This window comes from Lontra canadensis, unplaced genomic scaffold (assembly GCF_010015895.1).
Source record: "Lontra canadensis isolate GAN:19392208 unplaced genomic scaffold, GSC_riverotter_1.0 scaffold11, whole genome shotgun sequence".
Lineage (NCBI taxonomy): Eukaryota > Metazoa > Chordata > Mammalia > Carnivora > Mustelidae > Lontra > Lontra canadensis.
In genome coordinates, this window is record NW_022631005.1 from 11596441 (window position 1) to 11617459 (window position 21019).

Consider the following 21019-nt stretch of genomic DNA (forward strand, 5'->3'; position numbering starts at 1 on the left):
GTGTAAGAGTGGGGGAGGCTGTTTTCTAAATAAGGTTGAGGCTCTGCTTGCTACAGATGCTGCCAAGTGGACTGAGAAGTACAATAAGTACTTCCTTGAAGAGAACTTCTTCCACTTTAAAGATGGGAAGTGTGGTGACTACCTAAATTTAATTCCTGGCTCAGTAACTTACTAGCTATGTGACATAGGGCAAGTTGTTTTATTTCTCCAAGCTTCACTTCCCTGATTTGTAAAATGGGGATATTACTGGTACTTACATAATTGTTAGAAAATGAAAAAAAAAATCACTAAGAGAAAACTACATGCTCCGCGATGTTAGACATGAGTATATTCCAATTACTAATGAAAAAAACTTCTTGTCTTACATAATAGTAAATTTCTTGAAATACACTTAACATTTTGAAATTTAATAGTTTGCCAAGTTAGTTAAGGAATGAGACATTTCTGTCAGAAGTATATTATTGATCAAAAAAATCTGTTCAAAATATAACACTACATTCAAATATAGTAGTATATACTAGGGATAAGTCTCTAAAATGTTAGTCTTCCTTACTGTTCTTCTTCCCACAGAAAAACCAACCTTGGTAATAAACACTAAACACTAAGCGCAGGTGGAAATACTGTACCTTCCTATTTTTAAAAAAGAATGTGTGTGTGACATATGTAATTTTGTAAATGTGTCCTCCAGATATTATTTTTCCTTTGGTCTTTTGCCAAAAAAAAAAAAAGGTATGTAAAACATCCTCAAATATACTTATAGCCACATCATAATAACTGGTCATAATGATTATCTTGTAAGTTTATATAAATATTTCTATATATCAAATTATAAGATACCCCAGGACATGAGAGTTATCCTTTTGTTTAAAAACAAAAAGCCCAAAAAACCCAACCAACCAACCTATTGATCCCAGCAAAAACAAAAAACCCACTCTCCAAGGTCTCTATAAGGTTACGGAACCACAAGTACCAATACTAGTTTCCTCAGAAACCAAGGTATGGTGGTACTGCCCAGTGGAGGGCCAGTGCAAAGATAAACAGTTCTTTAGTAAGGTGAAAGTAAGTATTTTGTCACTTTTAAGTTTTTGAAAAAAACTGGAAAAATGTGTGTGCAAGTAACTGAAATGCCATCTGTGAAACAGTTACAACCACCAAAATAAGGAAGGCTTATTTTTCTATTTTACTTCAAAAGGAACAAATAAATTGGTCACCAGTCTTTGATAAGTTCTGGATTTGCCACATTTCCAGAAACTGTACAAATGGATAGTTCTTTTGTTTTACTTCAATTATTTATAACATGTATATCACATAAGGCAAATTCACTTCATGCTTTACTTAGTAAAATGGAAAAAAAAGCTTTCTCCAAAATTGGCACTAAAGTTGTTAAGTTCTTAATAGCAAGGAGATACATCCAACTAAAAGCAGAATGAACACAGTCATAATACAAATCAAATCAAAATTATTTCCTTTATAGCATCAGCAATGAGTAACTCCAGAGGTAGTATGGCAGAAACGAGCATGGATCCTATCAGGTCACAACCAATGAAGAAATTAAATTTATTTTTTTCTGTGGTTTTGACCATAAATTGCTTTACACATTTAGGACCTGAATAAAAACCACTCTCAGCAGAAATCTTGGCCCATTAATTCAACTGACATATCAATTTACAACTTTCAGGACTGCAGATATAAAAAATGTAAAGTATAAAATTATGTAAGTTTGAAATGGTTTTAATCATATTCATTAAAAATATTTACATTTCCCAGTACTTACTTGACAAAACCCCCTTGCAATATAATTCTACTCTAAACTTTTATTTATAAAATGAGGCTCATTTATGAGAGTTCAATGAATGTTATACTGCAAATTGCTTACATTCCGTAAAATATTTTAAGAACTTTTCATATCAAAGGTAGTTTATATTGGATTATCTGAAACCCAATAGTGCCCACAGATGAGCTTCTTATAATTCTTTTCATTAATGCTTGGAAAGCACTGTGAAAATGAAAAGTGCTGTTAAGTGCTATCATCTCCCTTAAGTTTTCACTTATATTGTGTGCACATTGTGAAATAAACACATATGCAGCATGTCCATGTTTTGATATGTATTTTTATTTCCCTGCAGTTTTCACTTATCAAGAACAAGTAACAGGGAAAGTTGTCTGAACTAGTGCATAAACAAACATTCTGAAACACCACTACACGTATCTAATTTACAAGAACCGTATAAAAAAAGTCACTAAAACACTACACTATGAAGGTGTCCAACGCTTACAGTCAGACTTTTTTCCAACCCGTTACTTGCCTTGTAGCCACAGGAAAACTCTCCAAAATTGAAAAGACAATCTTGCCACAACCCTCCCCCCCTCCCAACACCTGGGATGGCTCGATATCTAGACTTCCAATAATTATTGCAATGATATGATGCAATACATACCTGGTAAAATATCCTTTATGTGGTGTGTTACAGTTTTAAAGCCAGTTAAAATACGCAGTCTTCAGATAAAATGTAATCCTTGAAAAATTTTCTTATCTGCACAGTTTAAATGTGCTAGATGCATAATTTTTCCTAGTCCGTTTTTCCTGTGTAATTATTTTTTATAAACTGGTATTATAAATAGAAATATACATTCAAAATATATGGAAAAGTGAGTTACTACATTAAATTTGCATGTATCGATCCATCCCTTTCCCCTGCACAGTAATAGAAAATACTATTTTGCCTTGAACTTCATATTTGACAGTGAAATGCCACTAGTATTTACCAAAAAGTCCATCTAGTCAAATTGTGAAACAAAATGAACCAAGTGAAAACTTTACAGTTCCTTTAGAAAAAAATTACAAGAATTTCATTTCCTAGCTATGAATCTTTAACTTTTTAGACACAAAGTTGGATTTATTTTTACAAGATACAAAATGTAAACATGGCAAAATAAATAGTTAAAACAAGTGATGCAGGATCCCATTTCATGCTCATGATCCCATTAAAGAATTATTTTTTAAAATCCATTCAGTTGCAAATTCAAGTGCAAAAGCATGATGATGAATATCTACTATTCAAGTAACAGAAATAATATTGATGATACAAATAAACTATTTTACAAGGTAGTGATTTTCCCAATTTTACAAAATATACATCATATATCGATTTAATATCCGATATATTGTAGTCCATTTAGGTCCATTGTTACACTCTGTGATCCACAGAGTGTGTCGCCTTTTGCATTCAGCTGGAATATGAATGACTGCACACCATCAGCACAGGTCAAAAGCCACATGTTTTAGGTTATGTCACTTCCATAGCTACTGTTGTCTCTGCTATTCCATTTAAGCCCAATCTTTCAGGTTCATGGTTCTCTCTAAAAAAAGGCCAAGAGTAAAATAAACATAAGTGCTCTCTAGAATATATTAGCAGTATTTACAGACACTTTTTATGTAACTACAACTAAACACGTACTTCCCAAGAGTATTTCCCATTTTTATCATTTCTATACAGGAAAGAGGGTAAGTTTTTTTTCAGCTAAGAAATCCTACTAATTTGTAATTACTTGGTTTTAACTGTTTACTTAGGAAACACAGTAATTTAACATAGTATTTTAGTAGAAGCCAATGACAAACTACTCATGAAATGTAACACAGGACCATCCAAGTTTTTTACAATAGATGAAGCATATAATGCTCAAAAAGAATAATCATTAGAAGCACAGTATTACTTACTTTACATTATACTTCAATTTTATAGGTTTAAGGTCATGTAGTTATTAATTCATGCACCTCAACTGTTTTGATGCACTGTTCTCATGTATTAGTATCAGAGAGAAATATAAAAACATACCCTGAAATATATTATCACAGATTTAGCTAATCTCAGAATATTCTCAATTTTATTATATAGAGAAAATAACTTACTTTCCCTTTGTGTGTAATACTGAAGGGAACACAAATTTTGATTTGAAAATAAAAGCTCTTACATGGAAGTAATTACAACTCCTCTAACCTTCCCAACCGTCTATGCTACAAAAAAGTAACAGAAGACTGAAGCTTCTAAAGTATTTTTTGATGTATTTCTTGGGGGCTTATTGTTTTTAATTTGATATGTTTTTCCCCCTTGTTTTTAATACTTTTATATGACTGTCATTTAAGCATCCTACCAGTGACCTCAAACAAAAGAATCTAAGTCAAAGAACTTGACACTAAGCAGATCTCAGTATCTGTTTAAAAAGCAAGTCAATCAATAAACAACTATTGCTTGGGCAGTAAAAAAAAAAAAAAGAAGTCTTTTTCCTCCTACAGGATAGCCAGCAGAGAAGGATAGATAGTACTGGAAACACACACACACCTTGCTATGCTGCTAATGGCACTGCTAGGAGTAACCTTTGGCACTCTGTCCATACTGGCAGCAACTGTGGCAAGTTTTAAGGCTGTTGGCGATGGTGCTGAAGTCCGTGTATTGATATGCACATTGACTGGAGAAACAACACTGACATTATTGAGGTGCACTGCATTTGTCAGGCAGGAATTGTTCATGGGAAGTGTTTGAGGACTGCTTGTGCACAATGCTGGGATTAAGTGGTTTGTAGTGGTGTGGCCAACTGTCCTTACAAGTTGTACAGCGGAAATCCCTGGGCTGGATGATAAAGCCATATTGGTGGAGTATAATGTTTTAGAGGTTCCTGAAGGAGGAAAAGAAAATCATTCAATTTGTATCATGAGACATTAAACTCTCAAAAAACCAGGAGTTTAATAAAAAGTACAAACATCAATATTCTAATTAAATGCCATATTAATTTTCCACATAATAACCTCTTCAAAGAGAGCTCCTAATCACAACATACTTACCTGTTACAACCCCAAAGACAGACCTTTCTACTGGCCTGCATAAAAGGGTTTTACAAAGTATTCTGCTGCATCCCTATTTGGAAAGTAGGAAATAGCGGGCCAGAAAGGTCCTCTCTGGAGGTTGAGAGCATGTGGAAATGATAGTTTTGAACTGCATCAGAATTTACACATGCAAGAAGAAATCAGTAAGGAAGGGGCAATCAGGATCATGGGCATATCTAAAAGCAAGTGGAAAAGCCTAGGGTCTGAGTAGTTGTTGAAGGCTGATAAGAACAGCAAGTCTTTGACGACTCAAGGGGTAGTAAGAAGCAGACAAGGATCCAGAGTATTACTGTATTTCAAGAAGAGGAGTCAGAGAAAGCAGTTTGATGGGCTGGTAGGATGGTAAACCCAGTTTCAAACTTACTGAGAGGTCAACATGGATTGTATTTTGCCTTTTTATCACTGCATGGATTAATTCCATGGTGATGGTCAGCAATTAGCTCAATATGTTTTCTTGCATTTGAGGGAACTGATAGTACACGGATAAAACTAGGCAGGGTGGAAAAGTTACACAGAAGGTATCTAGTGGGTGCAGGAGGAAACGGAGCAGGCGCTATGTGAATTCTAGAAAACATTCAGCTATTCCACCACACATATCCAAAGAAATTCTGAAGAGTCCTGACTTCTTGTACAATGCTTTCACCTTGCATTTAAATAATAACCATATCTCAAATCAGTGAGTTACAACTTTGAGCTAATAAGTACTACACGAAACCACAGGCTTACCTGAAGGTTGGACAACACCGTTTATGTTGTTGTGGCCAGTGTTCTGTTCCTTGGCTACCTCACCACGACTTGGAACAGGTGCACTGACCACTGCGGATGCAGCAAAGTGGGCGCTGGCTGAGTCAAGTGTTTTAGACATACAGTCAGAGGTGCTTGAGCCCTGTAAGATCAACAAAATTACACTTTCAATTTTTCAGATGTGATTAAGAAATGCACAAATCAAAAGATGCCTTTTTCATCTTGAACAGTTAGAGGTGTTTAGATTAAGAGATCTAGGACTCCACAGACTATTTTTGGCATATGAAGCAGGGAAATGACTAAAAACTGAGAAGCAACTATTCTGGAGACAGAACTAGGGAATTAAAAACCTCAAACCTTTAATACTCTATTAATTTTTCCAGTGTTAATGAATTCCTTTAAAAATACTCGATAATCTAGATACTGTGGACAAAATGAAATCATAGGGACTAACCATCACTTTTATCACAATGTAAAAACATGTCTGGTCTAACCCTGCAGGAGGCTAGTTACCCAAGAGATTCAGAAAAAGCAAACAAAGTTTAATGGCTATTACTCTTGATTCTGTATGAAACTGGTTGGCTGTTAGTAACAGTCAACAGCTCTAGAATGGTGGCCAGTCCCAAATCCAACTGGATGCTAGAAGAATGCTGAGGGGTCCTGATGTCACTGACATTTTCATGTTGGATTCAGGATTTGCAAGGTTAACGTATCTAGTGATCCCGAGGCTGAACTGAACTTCCATCAGCAGGTGCTGACCTGAGAGCTCACAGAATACAACGAAGACTAAGCTCATCTCAGTTATTCCTTCAGAATTACTTTTGGAATTATGAAGCAACAAAACTTAAGACCTAAAACGCTAGATGTCTTTCTTTCAGATGGTTCAAATTTGAAACAACTTTCCAATTACAGCTTTATTTTTAGTGGCTTAAACAACAGAACCTTATTCTCATACAGTTGTGGAGGTCACGAATTCAAAATAAGTCTTACAGGGCTTATATCAAGGTGCTTGCAGGGTGACTTTCTTCTGGCAATTACAATTTCATAAGTTATTTTTATTCTTATCTCTAGCGTATCCATTTAATCATGCCTACGGAAAGCAACTTCACCTGACGGCAATTTTTTTTTCTTCAGGGGAATATTATTCAAATAGACAAGGGGCTATGTTGTTTAAATTTACTGTACAATTCAAGAGAATTACCTCTCAGCACACTGGGCACATCCAAATGGCACTTAAACACACAATTTAGGAAGGGGGTAGAAAAGTTATATTCTTGGGGAAAACAAATATAGGGTGCTTAGGTGGCTCAGTTGGGTTAAGTGTCTGCCTTCGGCTCAGGTCATGAACCTAGGGTCCTGGGATCAAGTCCTGCGTTGTGCTCCTTGATCAGCAGGGGGTCTGCTTTTCCCTCTCCCTCTGTCTCTCCCCCAAACTCATGCTCTCCAATAAATAAAAAAAAAGAAAAAAGAAAAAAGAAGTTTTGGGGGCTGTAGGGGTGGTGATGATAGTTCTAACAGTATATAATTTCTTCTACAAATTCTCAGTAACGCTTTAAAACAAAGTAGCTTCTTTCCTAAATTACAAATACCATATTTGATTCTAGTACTTCCCTCATTAAATAGAAAACTATCAAGGTTATCCTCTGTGAACGGACTAAAATTGAACAAAATTATGTAATTACGAAAGGGGAGGAAAAAAAAAAAAGAAATACAAGCACGACTGAAAGACAAGTTTACCTGTGCTTTTGGATGTGTCTGCTGTGAGGAATGCTGAGATTGCTGTTTCTGCTGAAGCTGAGCGAGCTGCTGCCTTTGCATTTGAACTAACTGCTGTTGATGTGTCTGAAACTGCTCTTCTGTGATACCCCCTGTTACTGGTAAAGGACATTCATTTCAGAAAGTTTTAAAATACTTTTAACAACACAAGCAGAATACAATATAAAATGATTGTGCAAGATGAAAAGCAACCGCAAATCATACATCTGCAAAAACCCAATAAAAAGCAAAAGTGGTTTATGCTAACATCCATGATCTTCTAATGTCACATGCTAAAAAAAGTTCCTATAGGTATTTACTGTATAACATAGTTCTAACATGAAGATTCTAACCATTTATTCAGATTTCGTGTCTTTGAGATCACTCTTAGTTCACTATATCTTGGTAACTATAGAATGAGAAAAACTTTCATTTATTAATGCAAACAATTGTAATGACTAAGTGATGGCCTTAGTAAGAAAGCAGGACCATCTGCAAGACTGCAAACGATCCTTATTGCTGGTTTCCATTTAGGGCATTTTCTCTGATTACAAATCAGAGTAGAGGACAAAGATGTTCATCTAGTATAATCATTAGTTTTAAGCCAATATAGATCTTCTGCTAAAGTAAGTCTTAAGTTAAACCTAAAATATAAAAATAAAAATCTTAAGATAAACCCAAATATAAATATGGGCTAGAAATCAGAGAATTATTCAGAAATTTAAAGGTAGAATGTATCCTCCGATATAATTCATACAGTGTTAATAAAAGTTAGATTTCAAGTAAAAATAAGACATCTAAGGGGCGCCTGGGTAGCTCAGTGGGTTAAAGCTTCTGCCTTCGGCTCAGGTCATGATCCCAGGGTCTTGGGATCGATCCCCACATTGGGCTCTATGCTCAGCGGGGAGCCTGTTTCCCCCTCTCTGTCTCTGCCTGCCTCTCTGCCTATTTGTGATCTCCGTCTGTCAAATAAATAAATAAAATCTTAAAAAAAAAAAGACATCTAAAACTTTCGTTTAAAAGATTAGCTAAGAAAAAGTTGTAATAGGCAAAATTTTTCTACATTTTCATTCACTGGTTTTCAAGTAGATCACTGATGAACTGAGTTGAGGACACAAAGCTATTTCCAGAGAAGTTAGTACATTATCAAAATCAAGAAATTCTAAGTCCCATCAGAATACATCTACTACTAGAGTAATTTTCCTCTATTTTTCATTGCTTTCTTTCCTTTCTCCCAACTATTTCTTTGAATCAGCAAGTATTTACTATCCATGATGATGCAGACTGCTACATTAAGAGTTAAGCGAATACAGGGCAAAATAAACTACAAGTGTCCTTGTGATAAAGTCCTGTGGTGGTGTTGGAAAGAAAAGATACACCAAAAATACCAACTAATGGGTCAACCTTTAAATGCAATTGAGCAATCAAATCAACAGGACCTATAGGGGTTTAGCTAGAAGACTATACCCTCAACCGAGGTTACTTAACCCCCCCCACCCCCAAGTTTTCCATTTGGTACAATTACAAATGAGAAACTCTAAAAAATGTGATGGTATAATATATGTTATGAATAATAGTCTATTATCTATGAAAAGGGAGTTAGTCCCCAGAGATGGACAAAGCATTAGACAGGATTTCATTTCTGTTCTGCAATATTATCATTAAAATCTGTATTGGACTATGAAGGAAAAACAGTTTTTAGATAGCAATTTTATTTTTAGGAGATTAAAAGACCTGGGGCTATGAAAGTGCTCACTCTAAAATTTTAATATTACCTGTGTTTTTGAAGTACACATTAGTTATCTTACTGAATTACCAACAAAATCAAATTTTTTCTTTGTCTGCACATGTTAAATTCATTGCAAGTGTTCTATTTTTAAATGAAAAAAGTATTTTTAATTCTAAATTTACAATCTTCAAAATCAAATGAAAATGTGAAGTATTCATGAATTTCCAGCTGTTTGAAAACCTTGGGAAAGAGATGAAAAATAGTTTATTAGATAAAAGGCAGAAAGGAAAAATCTTAAGTTAAACCCAAATAAATCTGTTTAAGTCTTAGGTGGATAGTGTGCCAATTCAAATGAAATGGACTTGGAATCTGGTGTTAGCACTGTCTACTCCCTCAGCATTATGTTCACCTAGAGCTGAGTTTTTTTGTTGTGGTGAAAGATGGGAGGTTACAGTGATAATGTGAGGAACAAACCAAATTAAGTGAATATACTTTTAAGGCTATTTCAAAACAGAGAGAAAGGAGAACACTGAGAATCTTCTTCTCCAAAATCTTTTAATTCAGAAAATCATGACACAGAAATCTCACTAATTCAGAATAACTATGAACCTAAATTAGTACAAAGAACAAAAAGCACTTTTTAATTAAAAAAAATATATTACTTGGTTGGTAGTCTATGAATAGCAAAGTACTGCCAACTATAGGTGTTCTACTTGGTTTTTATGAACGGATGATCATTTACATATATATTAAAAAGGTTGTCTCTTTTGGGGAAGAGAGGATATGTCTACTTATTGCCCTTTTCTGTTGAGACCATAAATCTGCTCAGGAACCCCATCCTTTTCCTCATAGAAAACTCATTAAGATTTCAACAAGACTCAATCCAAATTATTCAAATTAATGATCAGTGTTTCCTAACCTTTATAAACCTAGGCTAACTCTAATGCCAAAAATTTCATCCCTGATCCCATTGCTGATTGAGAATCACTGATATAAATTCAATTTAATTCTAAGATTATACTTTAAAAAATGACATTTTTTTCCCTCTTCCTCTCAAGCTTAGCATTCGTTCTTGACATCTAATTCTTTACTATCAAGTTTTGTGCTTGAAAACAAGCTGATGTTCCTCATTCAGAATCTTCAGGAGCATTGTTCAGTATTATTTCAGCTCTTTAGACAAAAAGAGCAATTAGTAACTGTGGCACAGAATTGGAACACATACAAAAAACCCTTTCATTTTGCTAGGGTGAATGGAAAGTGGTAAGAAATGTATGATTTTAATGGCACAGGCACCATACTGAATTTTCATTGTTACGGCGGACTTAACGGTAGGTGGACTTGGTAGGTGGTTTGACTGAAAGCACCATCTCTACTGATTATTCTTCCTTTCATAAATTACTCAGATACTTTCACAAGAAATTTATTTTGTACACTGACTTGCAGTCATCAAAAGGCGAACATTAAAACACGCCAGGAAAGGTCGCAGTTATAGTGTGAAGAAATCTGTTTAGAAATGAGATAGATAATAAGGGGGACAAGCCTTGGGTGGGGGAGGGGGTTGTAGCGGCAAAAAAGGGAACTGGGAATGAACAACAACAAAAAACCTATCTGCTTCTATTGCTTAGGGCCAAGCCAAGTTCTTTCCACTACTTGCTTGTAAGTTGCTAGCTTAAAACTGAAATTTATGCTGGTCATAAATCTAAGCTACCCCATCCCTACAAGTCCTGTCAGTTTAAAAGTAACCACAAATCTGTTTTGTGAAGGGAGCAGATATATGGGAATCTAGATATATGGGAAGTGTCCTTGTATTGGAGTAATCTCTATGGTTAATACATGCTGAAAGATAGGTATACATATTATATAACTTTCCTCTTTATATATGCAAATATATCATTCTATACACATCAGTGGTGTACTTGCATTTCTAAATATTTTGTGTATATAACCAATAGTCTGTTTTTCACTAAAGCCCCTCAGCTTTCTGGCTTCTTCTTTTTTTTTTTTTTGGTATCTGGCTCATTACTCATCTTAGATTTATCATTTGCTTTGCTCACTAGATGAATCTATGTATATTTTTTGTTAGAATATTTGTCACCATCCTTGGAATGTTGATTTTGTTTTCAAAAGTCCTAGGCATTCTCATTTCATCTTTCACTTTTCAGGTATGTGGTTTCTGTATGGTGGTCTGCTAGGCTGACCCCTTATTAGCTTTCCCTCCAATATTCTGATAGTGATCTATCAAAAATATAATCAAGGTATCTCCACTATATTTTACACTGGCTTAGTAATTCTAAAGTCCAAGATCACTGTTTCTTAAACTTGGGCCCACAGAAGTATTCTTATGTGGGAAGTCTTCTGGAGTATTTGCTACCAGAAGAAAAATCTAGTGGAAACACATTCTGGATCTTCTGGATGATCATCTCACAACAGAATATAAACATATGATTTTTGTGCTTGTGTGTGCCTTTTTAAAATTATTTTTAATGCAGTGTTTCTCTAAGTGGGCTAATAAAATGTGTATTCTTGGGAAGCTATGGATTTTTTTAAACACTAGCCTAGACCATGTTTTCATAGTTTAATGAAGAACATCTAATATAGTAGTAAAGGTTATCTAAAAGTCAAAATGTATATATTATTATGCAGTATTTCTTCATCTACAGGGTATGTCTTTGTTACAAAAGTCTTAACATATGCTTTATTGAAGCAATGCTGACTATATGCACTTTAGTTTTAAAAGAGTGATCTGGGGCTGACGGGGGTGGGGAAGAGAGACAACCTATTTTAAACCTTGTAGTTCTTAGCGAAAGTGAAAGTTCACATAAACCATCAGAGCTACTGCGAGGATAAATCTTTCAATCCTTCAAAGTTGACATATTTGTCTAGGACTACACACATCTTTATAATGTAACTCTCACAGTTAAAGGCAAACTAATGAACAGACTGCAAAACTGTGGGGGTACAAAGGGTGAAGATGGGAGGTAGGGTCAGGGGTGAAGGGTGAGGGGATGAAGAATGAGGAACAAATCAAATGTAAGAATAAAGAAAATAAAGACCCATTTAAGGGGCATCTGGTTGGCTCAGTTGGTAGAGTGTGTGATTCCTGATCTGAGGGTTATAGGTTTGAGTCCCACATTGGGTGTAGAGATTGCTTGAAAAATAAAATCTTTAAAGACCTATTTTAACTTCTGATACCCAACCTAAGTAGTTACAACTGAAATTTTAGTATTATTTCCTTGAGCAATCTAACTAAAATCTTTTAATTCCTGAAATCTGAACCTATTTCTCACGCCTCTGGGAGCAACCATAAGTCAAAAATGAAACATTGTGAGTACCTTGGCTAGTTGTGAAAATGTAGTTTTACCTATTCAAAGACTTTCATACTTGCAAACATTTTGTAGCAATTTAAGAATGAAAAAGAAATGGACAAAAATTTAAAAATCAAGAATTTCTCCTGGAAAACTGTCCATAATACTGATGTACTTACAAATTGGTAATGTTAAGATATTTGCAGCTGGTCAAAAGGCTACTAATATCTATTCAATATATGAAGACAAATGGGAGGAAAAAAATGCTCATTGCATCCATGTGTTAGTCAAAACCAAGGTTAAATGTAAGTTAATCCAGCTCTTCAAGTCTGAAACAGCAAAGATTCATTCATTCATTCAAAAGTAGTCTCTACACCCAACATGGAGCTTGAACTCACAACCCTGAGATCAAGAGTCACATTTTCTACCAACTGAAACTGCCAGGTGCCCCAGGTAAAACTACTTTAAGATGTGCAGTCCATTTTCTTAAGTTTTGGATTTAAGAACAGTATCTCAAATGAATAGTTAAATACTGCAATTTTGAATGACTAAAAACTTTATCTATTATATAAAGAATGTAATACTTGCCATGTGCTGTAAGCTCCTTCAAAGGATTATTATCTTGTAAAACTACAACTCTCACTTAACATAGTGCTTTGTATATTAATAATTCCAAATAATTATGTGTGAAATTAGTTTTCCTTGGTTACTCACTTGCCATGTTCAGCACAATCTTTCCTTTCTGTCCTGCTATTCTTTGAGAAGACTTTTTCAACTAAGAAAACAGATCTTTATTAATAGTTAATAAGACATGTGTCTTTGCTTTAAAATGGAGTCTTCAGTTTTAGTTCTTCTAATACCTAGGACATACATTTCAATTTGTTTTAAGTCCTTTAAGTATGATATCACAAACAACAATCAGAATATATTTAGGGCATGGGAAATATTAACTGGGTTATTAACAAAATAAAATTCTTTGCCACTAACCTTCAAGTATTTTTTAAGAACTAAAAAACTTGTGATATAAATATTACTGACAAGTGTATGAGATTTCTATTTCTGATTAAACCCTTATTTGTTGTGATTTCCCACCTGTGAAACAGAAAATTCAGTTCTTGTAATTTGTCTAGCTCAGTGATAGACTCTGTAAGGTAAAAATATGGTCCTGTGTTAGTCTTTTTACTCTTAAAAGACAAACACCCTCTCACGACCAAGTCCACCAAGAATATGCAGAAGGCAACAGTATTAATAAAGGCCTAAAGATTAAAAGAATTAAAAGAAATAAAAAACAGACGAGTGTTCAATTCTTTCGTCTATGTCCATCAAACATATAATTACCAACTTTCTAAAAACTCCTACATCCTTCTCTTTCAGTTGATGAAGGAATTCTATCAGTATTTACTGAACTGTAGTGGAATCCACTTAAATTACCTAACCAGAACTGAAAGGACTATGTAATGAACAGAACTGGTACAAATGGGTACTTAAAATTGTTATGGCTTTTCAATTGTTTAGAAAATGCTGTGCCATCATGCATTTATGTACCTGTGTCTAGTGTTTCAAAACAAATGCATATATATATATATATATATATAAATAAAATGCATGGCCTCAATAACTACTAGAGGATCACAGCTAAGAAGGAAAACTTCATACAAACTTCCTTTACTCTAGTAACAGAATTAAATATATACCTGAAAATTTCTATTTAAAAACTAATTCTAGGGGCGCCTGAGTGGCTCAGTAGGTTAAGCCACCTTCGGCTCAGGTCATGATCTCAGAGTCCTGGGATCGAGTACTACATTGGGCTCCTTGTTCAGTAGGGAGTCTGCTTCCCTCTTTGCCTGCACTCCCCGATTGTGCTGTCAAATAAGTAAATAAAATCTTTAACAAAACAAAACAAAAAAACAGAACACTGATTCTAATGCAGCTTAGTTTTTGCATAAGTCTTGAAATTTGTCAAGAAGGAAATGGTACTGTGTTGAGAATACTAAAAAATTAAGACAGAAAATATTATACAAACCAAAAAGACTATTTTTTTTAATGGTAGGGGAAAGGTAAAAATTAAAAAAATTTACTGTCTATGACGTTAACATCACATATTTGTCACTTAAGTTACCTGAAAGGTGCATGCGCGCCTAAGATACTTCAAATGCTTATATTATGCTGATGTATTATGACAGTGTCATAAAATTCTAGAGCCAATTATTATGGAATTATTTAAGTTACAGTAAGTTATATTCTGGATCTATACATATAGAGTAATGATGATATAATTACACAACCTATGCATATTTTCTGGGAAAGAGTCAAGTCAAATCCTTCTGGAATTTACTGGGAATGTACAATAGAAAGCTGCAAATATCTGGTCATACTCATGTTGAGATGAAAAGTAAAATCTTTTTTTGGTATGGTACACACTGTTAGAGAAGAAACTCAATCTACTAACAAATCTAATTATAAATGCCTGTATTGAGATATTTTTAAACTCCCCTTTTGGCAAAAATTATTTTGAGTAATTTTTGGTACAGGAATTCTGGTTCAGTTAAATAATTTGAACACTGTCATGGGGCTGGCGGAAAAAAATAATCTGACCTAATATTCATCAACTTCCTATTACCTTTAGATTTCTAAGAAGGTTACCACCACAAATCATATTCGGTATTTATCTATTTCAGCTTCAAAACCTCATTAAACTTCACAGATCAATGAACTTTATATAATGGGATACCATTTTCCTTGCCTAAGTTTGCTTAGAGAAAAGTAACTAACTAATTTGGAGGAACAACATGTAAACCTCTAACACTCAACAAATTCAATTTTCTATTATAATCTTTAAACAGATAAATGTCTAGGTCAAGTTTAAAAATAAGCAGTCCAGTAACAGAAAAAGACTGAACATGACTGAGACCAAATTTAAAAACTAAAACGCGGGCGCCTGGGTGGCTCAGTGGGTTAATTAAGGCCTCTGCCTTTGGCTCAGGTCATGATCCCAGGGTCCTGGTATCAAGCCCCACACTGGGCTCTCTGCTCAGCGGGGAGCCTGCTTCCTCCTCTTTCTCTCTGCCTGCCTCTGCCTACTTGTGATTTCTGTCAAATAAATAAATAAAATCTTAAAAAAAAACCCAAAAAACTAAAATGATTTAAAACCACTTTAAAGAGGCTTAACATAATTTCATATAGTAAAACCCACCATCCAGGAAGTAATTTAGAAATACGTATGTTTTCTGGAAAGAAAGGGTATCATCAGTGTAAGTCAAGTCACATCTAGTTTTGTCTGTGGACACCACGCACTGCTTGTACATATCATAAGGATATTAAAAATTATACCAACTTTATAAATGAGATAAAGAGGAAAACAAATCAAAATTATATTTTAGATCGTCTAGATACTATACATTATTTACAACATACATGTCATAAAAATATTAAAATAATTTGGGCACAGTGTTTGTTAAAGTAAAAAATGCTCTCAGAGGTAAGCTACCAAATAAAATTATAACTATTCATGGGGAGCTTCTTAAAAAAAATCATTTTTCAGAAACAAAGAATTCAGTGGTACTCCTAGGAGCAATGCCTACATTTGAGCAAAGCTAATATACAAAAAAGGGAAACTTTCTTTAACAAGTGCACATGATGGCTATGAAAATCCGGTAGCAGCTTATAACCCTTTTGCCCATAGGGAACTTCCTATGCATTCTGCCTACACATTTACCATACCAGGCACACATGTTCAAAATATAAGTCAGGGTTTTACAGGTTTTAGGACATTGTTTAAAATGTGAAGCACAGTAATAGAGTTTAGCTTCTTAGACTGGGAAAAAACTGTAGTAGGTTAAGGTAAAAAATTCCTTTCTTTAGTGGGATTATGAAAATAAATCTTCAAAATTTACCCTGAGCACTTGGCACGTATTTAGTGGATAATGAAAATTAAGGAGAAAAAAAGAGCAGGATGCATTTTAACAAAATGAGAGCTTACCTGATATGCCATTCTTGCTGGTGTTCAATAAAGCTACAGATGCTGCAGAAACTCTTTTATTGTTCACAGTCTGCCCTGATTTTCTTGAGGTACATTCTTCACTATCACTGTCCTGTAAATTTAGTAGCCTTGGCTGGAAACACTGTAGTCGACATGATCTGATATTGCTTAGTATTTCAGAAAGGGACAGTCTATTTTCACAATGTTTACTGGAAGCATTGGTCCGAGTGAAATTAGAAGAAAAGTCTATAGTTTGCGAAGAACTTGAAAAACCATTCAGCATTTCAGGGTCTATCTGTTTCAGGACTGGGTCATGTTCTGTGGATATTCGGTCCATAATGATCCTGAAAAACAATATAAAACCAAGTATTATCTGGAAGAACTTAGTAACATTTTCTCTATATCTTTCCTTCCAGCTTACAAACAAAAACCAGGCCAAAACAAATAGTTTACCTTCCACCTCTGCCAATTCGCCTCCTTGCAAATCCTATACATCTTCTTGGGACTGTGAGTGTTGTAAGGCAATGCCTGTATCTCAACTTATCCAAATCTGCCAATTCTGAATTTTCAAATGAGTGGTTAGCTTGGTCCAAACGAGGCTGAAAAGAAAACAAAAATTAAAACTCACTAAGTAACTCTGAAATGAAGAGAAGTCAAATCATGCTAAAAATAAAGTACAGCATTAGCAGATCAATTAAAATTTAGTTATGAAACTGTAAAATTAGGGTTTAAGTGATATTAACAAGATAAAATTTTATAAAACTGAATGAAAAGTTCACTCACCAAAATGACTCAAATTGAATTTAATATTTTAGGGTAGAATATATCTTAGAAGAAATATGTCTTTAAAGAAAAATATGCATTTAATATCTATGTAGAAAAGTAGAGATGGGGGCAGCTGAGTGGCTCAGTGGGTTAAGACTCTGCCTTCCACTCAGGTCATGATCTCAGAGTCCCCACAGTGGGCTGTCTGCTCAGCAGGAAGCCTGTTTCCCCCGCCCCCCACCTCTCTCTCTCTGCCTGCCTCTCTACCTACTTGGGATCTCTGTCCGTCAAATAAATAAAATCTTAAAAAAAAAAAAAAGTAGAGATAGTAAAGTTTATAATTCATAGGCTTCCTATTGAGAGAAGTCAGAAGGAAAATTTTTTTGAACCAAAAATGGGTCAGGCTGACACTTCTTTATTTTTCTGGGCCTTAACACTTCTCTACCTTTTAATAATAATTTTCTCGCTCTCTCATTAGTGTAACTTGCGAATAACTTTCTACTTCTACACTAAACACACACATGCACACACTCTGAAAGGCTGGGAAGTGTAGATGTTACCATAAATGAAGCAAGACAAATGGCCTCTGCAAGTCATATCTGAAAGCTATCCGTGTAACTCTATAATTAGCCACACCTTATCTGAAAACCTGAGCATTTGGGAGTGAGGGTCATTGCTGACGTAATGCTGTACCAAAACTTGACTTAGTAGCACAAAGCAATTTCTAAGTGTGTCAAAATGTTTGAATATAATTATTATATAAGATATTGCTATGAGGAAAGTCTAAAAACGATTCTTTTATGTTTGATCCTTAGTTGGTATATATGCACAAGATGGACTTGCCTAAAATAAGTTTTAATAAGCAGCAACAATCAAAATTTGGGGGCATCTGCGTGGCTCAGTTGGTTAAGTGGCCAACTTTTGATTTTGGCTCAGGTCACGATCATGGTCATGGGATCGAGGCCCTCATCGGGCTCCGCGCTGAGCAGGGCGTCTGCTTCAGGATTCTCTCTCCCTTTGCCACTCCCTGACTGCCCGCAGGGGCACACACACACTTTCTCTTTCAAATAAATAAATAAATCTTAAAACTAAGCTACAATTAAAGCCTAAAGTAAAACTATATCACTAAAATTTGGAATTTTAAATTATTAATTTCTAAGTAAAGGATTCTGATATTTTTAATATCTTCTGAAAGTACTCAGTACCTTTGAGCATCTTTTACTGGTATGTGTATAGAGGATATTAAATAAAAAATGCTGATGGACTTCCCGTTTTCACATTAAGACTAAATTACCTTGACAAGAGTTACCTATTAATTCCAGTCCACAAAAACACTATAAAACCAAAGTTCTTACAGCATAATACTGGCATCCTGCTCGCCTCCTGAAAGCACAGGGACCATCGGGATCATTTTCTTCTTCAGGTTCTGATACTGGGGATGGTACCTAGAAAAAAGAGGCATGAAACATTCCATTTAGGAATTCAAAAGCCAACAACAGATCAATTTTTGTAATGGTCTAAAATCAGAATCTGACCACAAACAGTGAATCACTCCTATAGTTCATATAGCAGGCAGTAAATTCTCCCAAATAAAGACTAGCATAGATATTCTACGGTTAAACATGATTACTTGGGATGGATTAGCTCTTGCAGGAAAGTCAACACGGTATTGTGTAATTGCTTCTGAACATCTAAGTACCTAAGGATTAGTAGTTTTTAACATATTCCATTTATATTTTGTAAATAATATGCGGTCATACATTCTTTATTTTTGACAGTTATGCTTCACCCACAGGTAGATGTATTTTTATGCAGTAACTTTCTCTCTCTGTAATAAAGCCAAAAACTAGGAAGCAAAAATTGGCTTATGAACAGTGCTCCCCTCAAAGACACTACAGGTCATATATTTTTTCTCAAAGAGAATTCCTTATTTCCCTACTCATTTAAAAAAAAAAAATCACTTCTTAAAAAAGTTTTTATTTGAATTCCAGTTAGTTAACATAAAGTGTAATATTAGTTTCAAGCACACAGTTTAGTAAAATCACTTTTTAAACTTGGCAGATCAGAAACAGAAAATTAGAAGAGGAAAGGAGACTTCCCTCTTGTAGACTAGCTGCAGAGAGAAGTGATAAGCCCACAACCTGACAGCAAAAGAAAAAATAAAGACTTCCAAAAAGCTGTCATATAATTAAAAGGTATTCTGCCTAGAACCTTGTGATCTTAGATTAAATATCCGTATACAATGTGAGTGGACCCCTGGGGCAACACTGATCCATTAGAACAAACTTTATAAATGTCATAAAAATGGATTAAATGATATACAAATATACTCTAATACAGCAGAGAAATAATACGGTTTAGATAAACTTCTATCTGTGATGGTTAAAATAAAAAAAAAAAGTTTTGGTACTTAAGTTTCAGCAGTCTCGTAATTTCACTTTGCAGTACATCTCTTTTTCTGACAACGCTGGCTCAACCATATTTACTTGCAAATTTTGAACCTCACAAATCCCTCTCTTCCTATTTTGAGAGGAAAAATGTGTCTCCACATTATTTCCAAACTGTGGTAATTACCACTGAGCAGGGTCATCCAGGGGAGAAAGGCATTTGTTTGAGGTTCCAATATACCTCCACCAACCCTAAGGGGGAGACACAGAAACAGTAAGCTGGGGCTGATTCTTTTTCCCAGGGAAAAAAGCCCCAAACCTGAAATTTGAAAGGAAATCTCAAATGTGAATTTTATATTTTGGTTCCTTTGCATATTATCTACCTCTTCTAAACTACACACAGGGAAGGGTTACAAAGTCTTAAAAATTTTTTGCATAGGCATACCACCCCTTTGTCCCCACCACCATTCCCCAGGACTGGATTCCAGAATTTGGTCTGAGACATAGGAAGAGAGAGTTGATATTCGGAGAATCAGAAGTGTGACTAAGAAAAGATAGGATTTTTAATTCTGCTCTGCTGCAAATCAGTTGGGTAAGTCTTAAGTTAAAATGTTTGTTCTCTTAAGGCTCCCTATTCCTTTCTTCCTTGTTTACTGGGCAAAGAAGAAAACATATGACTATTTTAATGATCTTTTTAGAAATAAAATCCTGATTTTATAAAAGCTACATCCTAAAATAGCTGCTCACTGAATAATGTCCAATTATGTAGGTAAATACTTTTTAGTAACAAGAGGATATCATTATAAAAATTAATGAGGGTTTTTAAAGATCTAGTAAAAGGACAGAGAGGAACCTAAAAGTTTCAAAATATAATCAAAATTTTGAAATTTTCATGTAGGTCTGAGGGCTGGGTATGATATGAATAAACACGAGAATTTAGAACAGAAACAAAGGTCCCTTAAATGCATGAGGAATGTACGATTAGCATGTGAGTGTGCCCCACCATTAACGTGATGGACTTATTACAGCAAGAAAGGAAAAGTTTCTAGAGGTCATAATATCACATGTGTCATTCTTAAAGGGCTGGGTGTCTAAAGCAAAACTACGTAAGCTCTTCCGAGTACTACCAACATAAGGCTATTACTGATATATAATAAACCATGTCATATTCTTATTTAAAATTCTTTAATAATGTCCCAGTATATTTAATGTAGTAGAAGCCATCTGCCACCCGACTACTACTCCAAGCATCATTCTGCTCAAACTCTCTTCTCCTCTGCGTATGCTTCAGCAATGTTTTCACTCATATGCTGTTCCCCCTACCTAGAGCCCCTCCCTACTCTTTCTATATGGAAAACCACTGTTTGTTAGGACATTACTTCCTCATTCCTTCAAAATGGCTATGTCCTATGGCTCTTCAAAGCACTGAGTCTAACTGGATGATCCTTTGACAAAAGTAACAAATTATTTCCT

General features: G+C 34.8%; 1 protein-coding gene across 4 annotated transcripts in view; it reads right to left on the reverse strand.

Moving 5' to 3' along the window:
• Positions 1-2091: 2091 nt before the first annotated feature.
• The window catches only part of EPC2 (enhancer of polycomb homolog 2), a 110787-nt gene continuing 91859 nt past the window's right edge, over positions 2092-21019 (reverse strand). For 3 of the 4 annotated variants that reach the window (XM_032856099.1, XM_032856097.1, XM_032856100.1), the window contains 7 exons: positions 18515-18604; positions 16848-16993; positions 16395-16738; positions 7364-7500; positions 5609-5768; positions 4341-4674; positions 2092-3360 (listed from right to left, as the gene is read on the reverse strand). In XM_032856099.1, the coding sequence (XP_032711990.1) occupies positions 3288-3360; positions 4341-4674; positions 5609-5768; positions 7364-7500; positions 16395-16738; positions 16848-16993; positions 18515-18604 (1284 nt within the window). In that variant the 3' untranslated portion in view covers positions 2092-3287. The remainder of the gene's footprint in view (positions 3361-4340; positions 4675-5608; positions 5769-7363; positions 7501-16394; positions 16739-16847; positions 16994-18514; positions 18605-21019) is intronic. The other variant, XM_032856098.1, reaches the window with a different exon arrangement.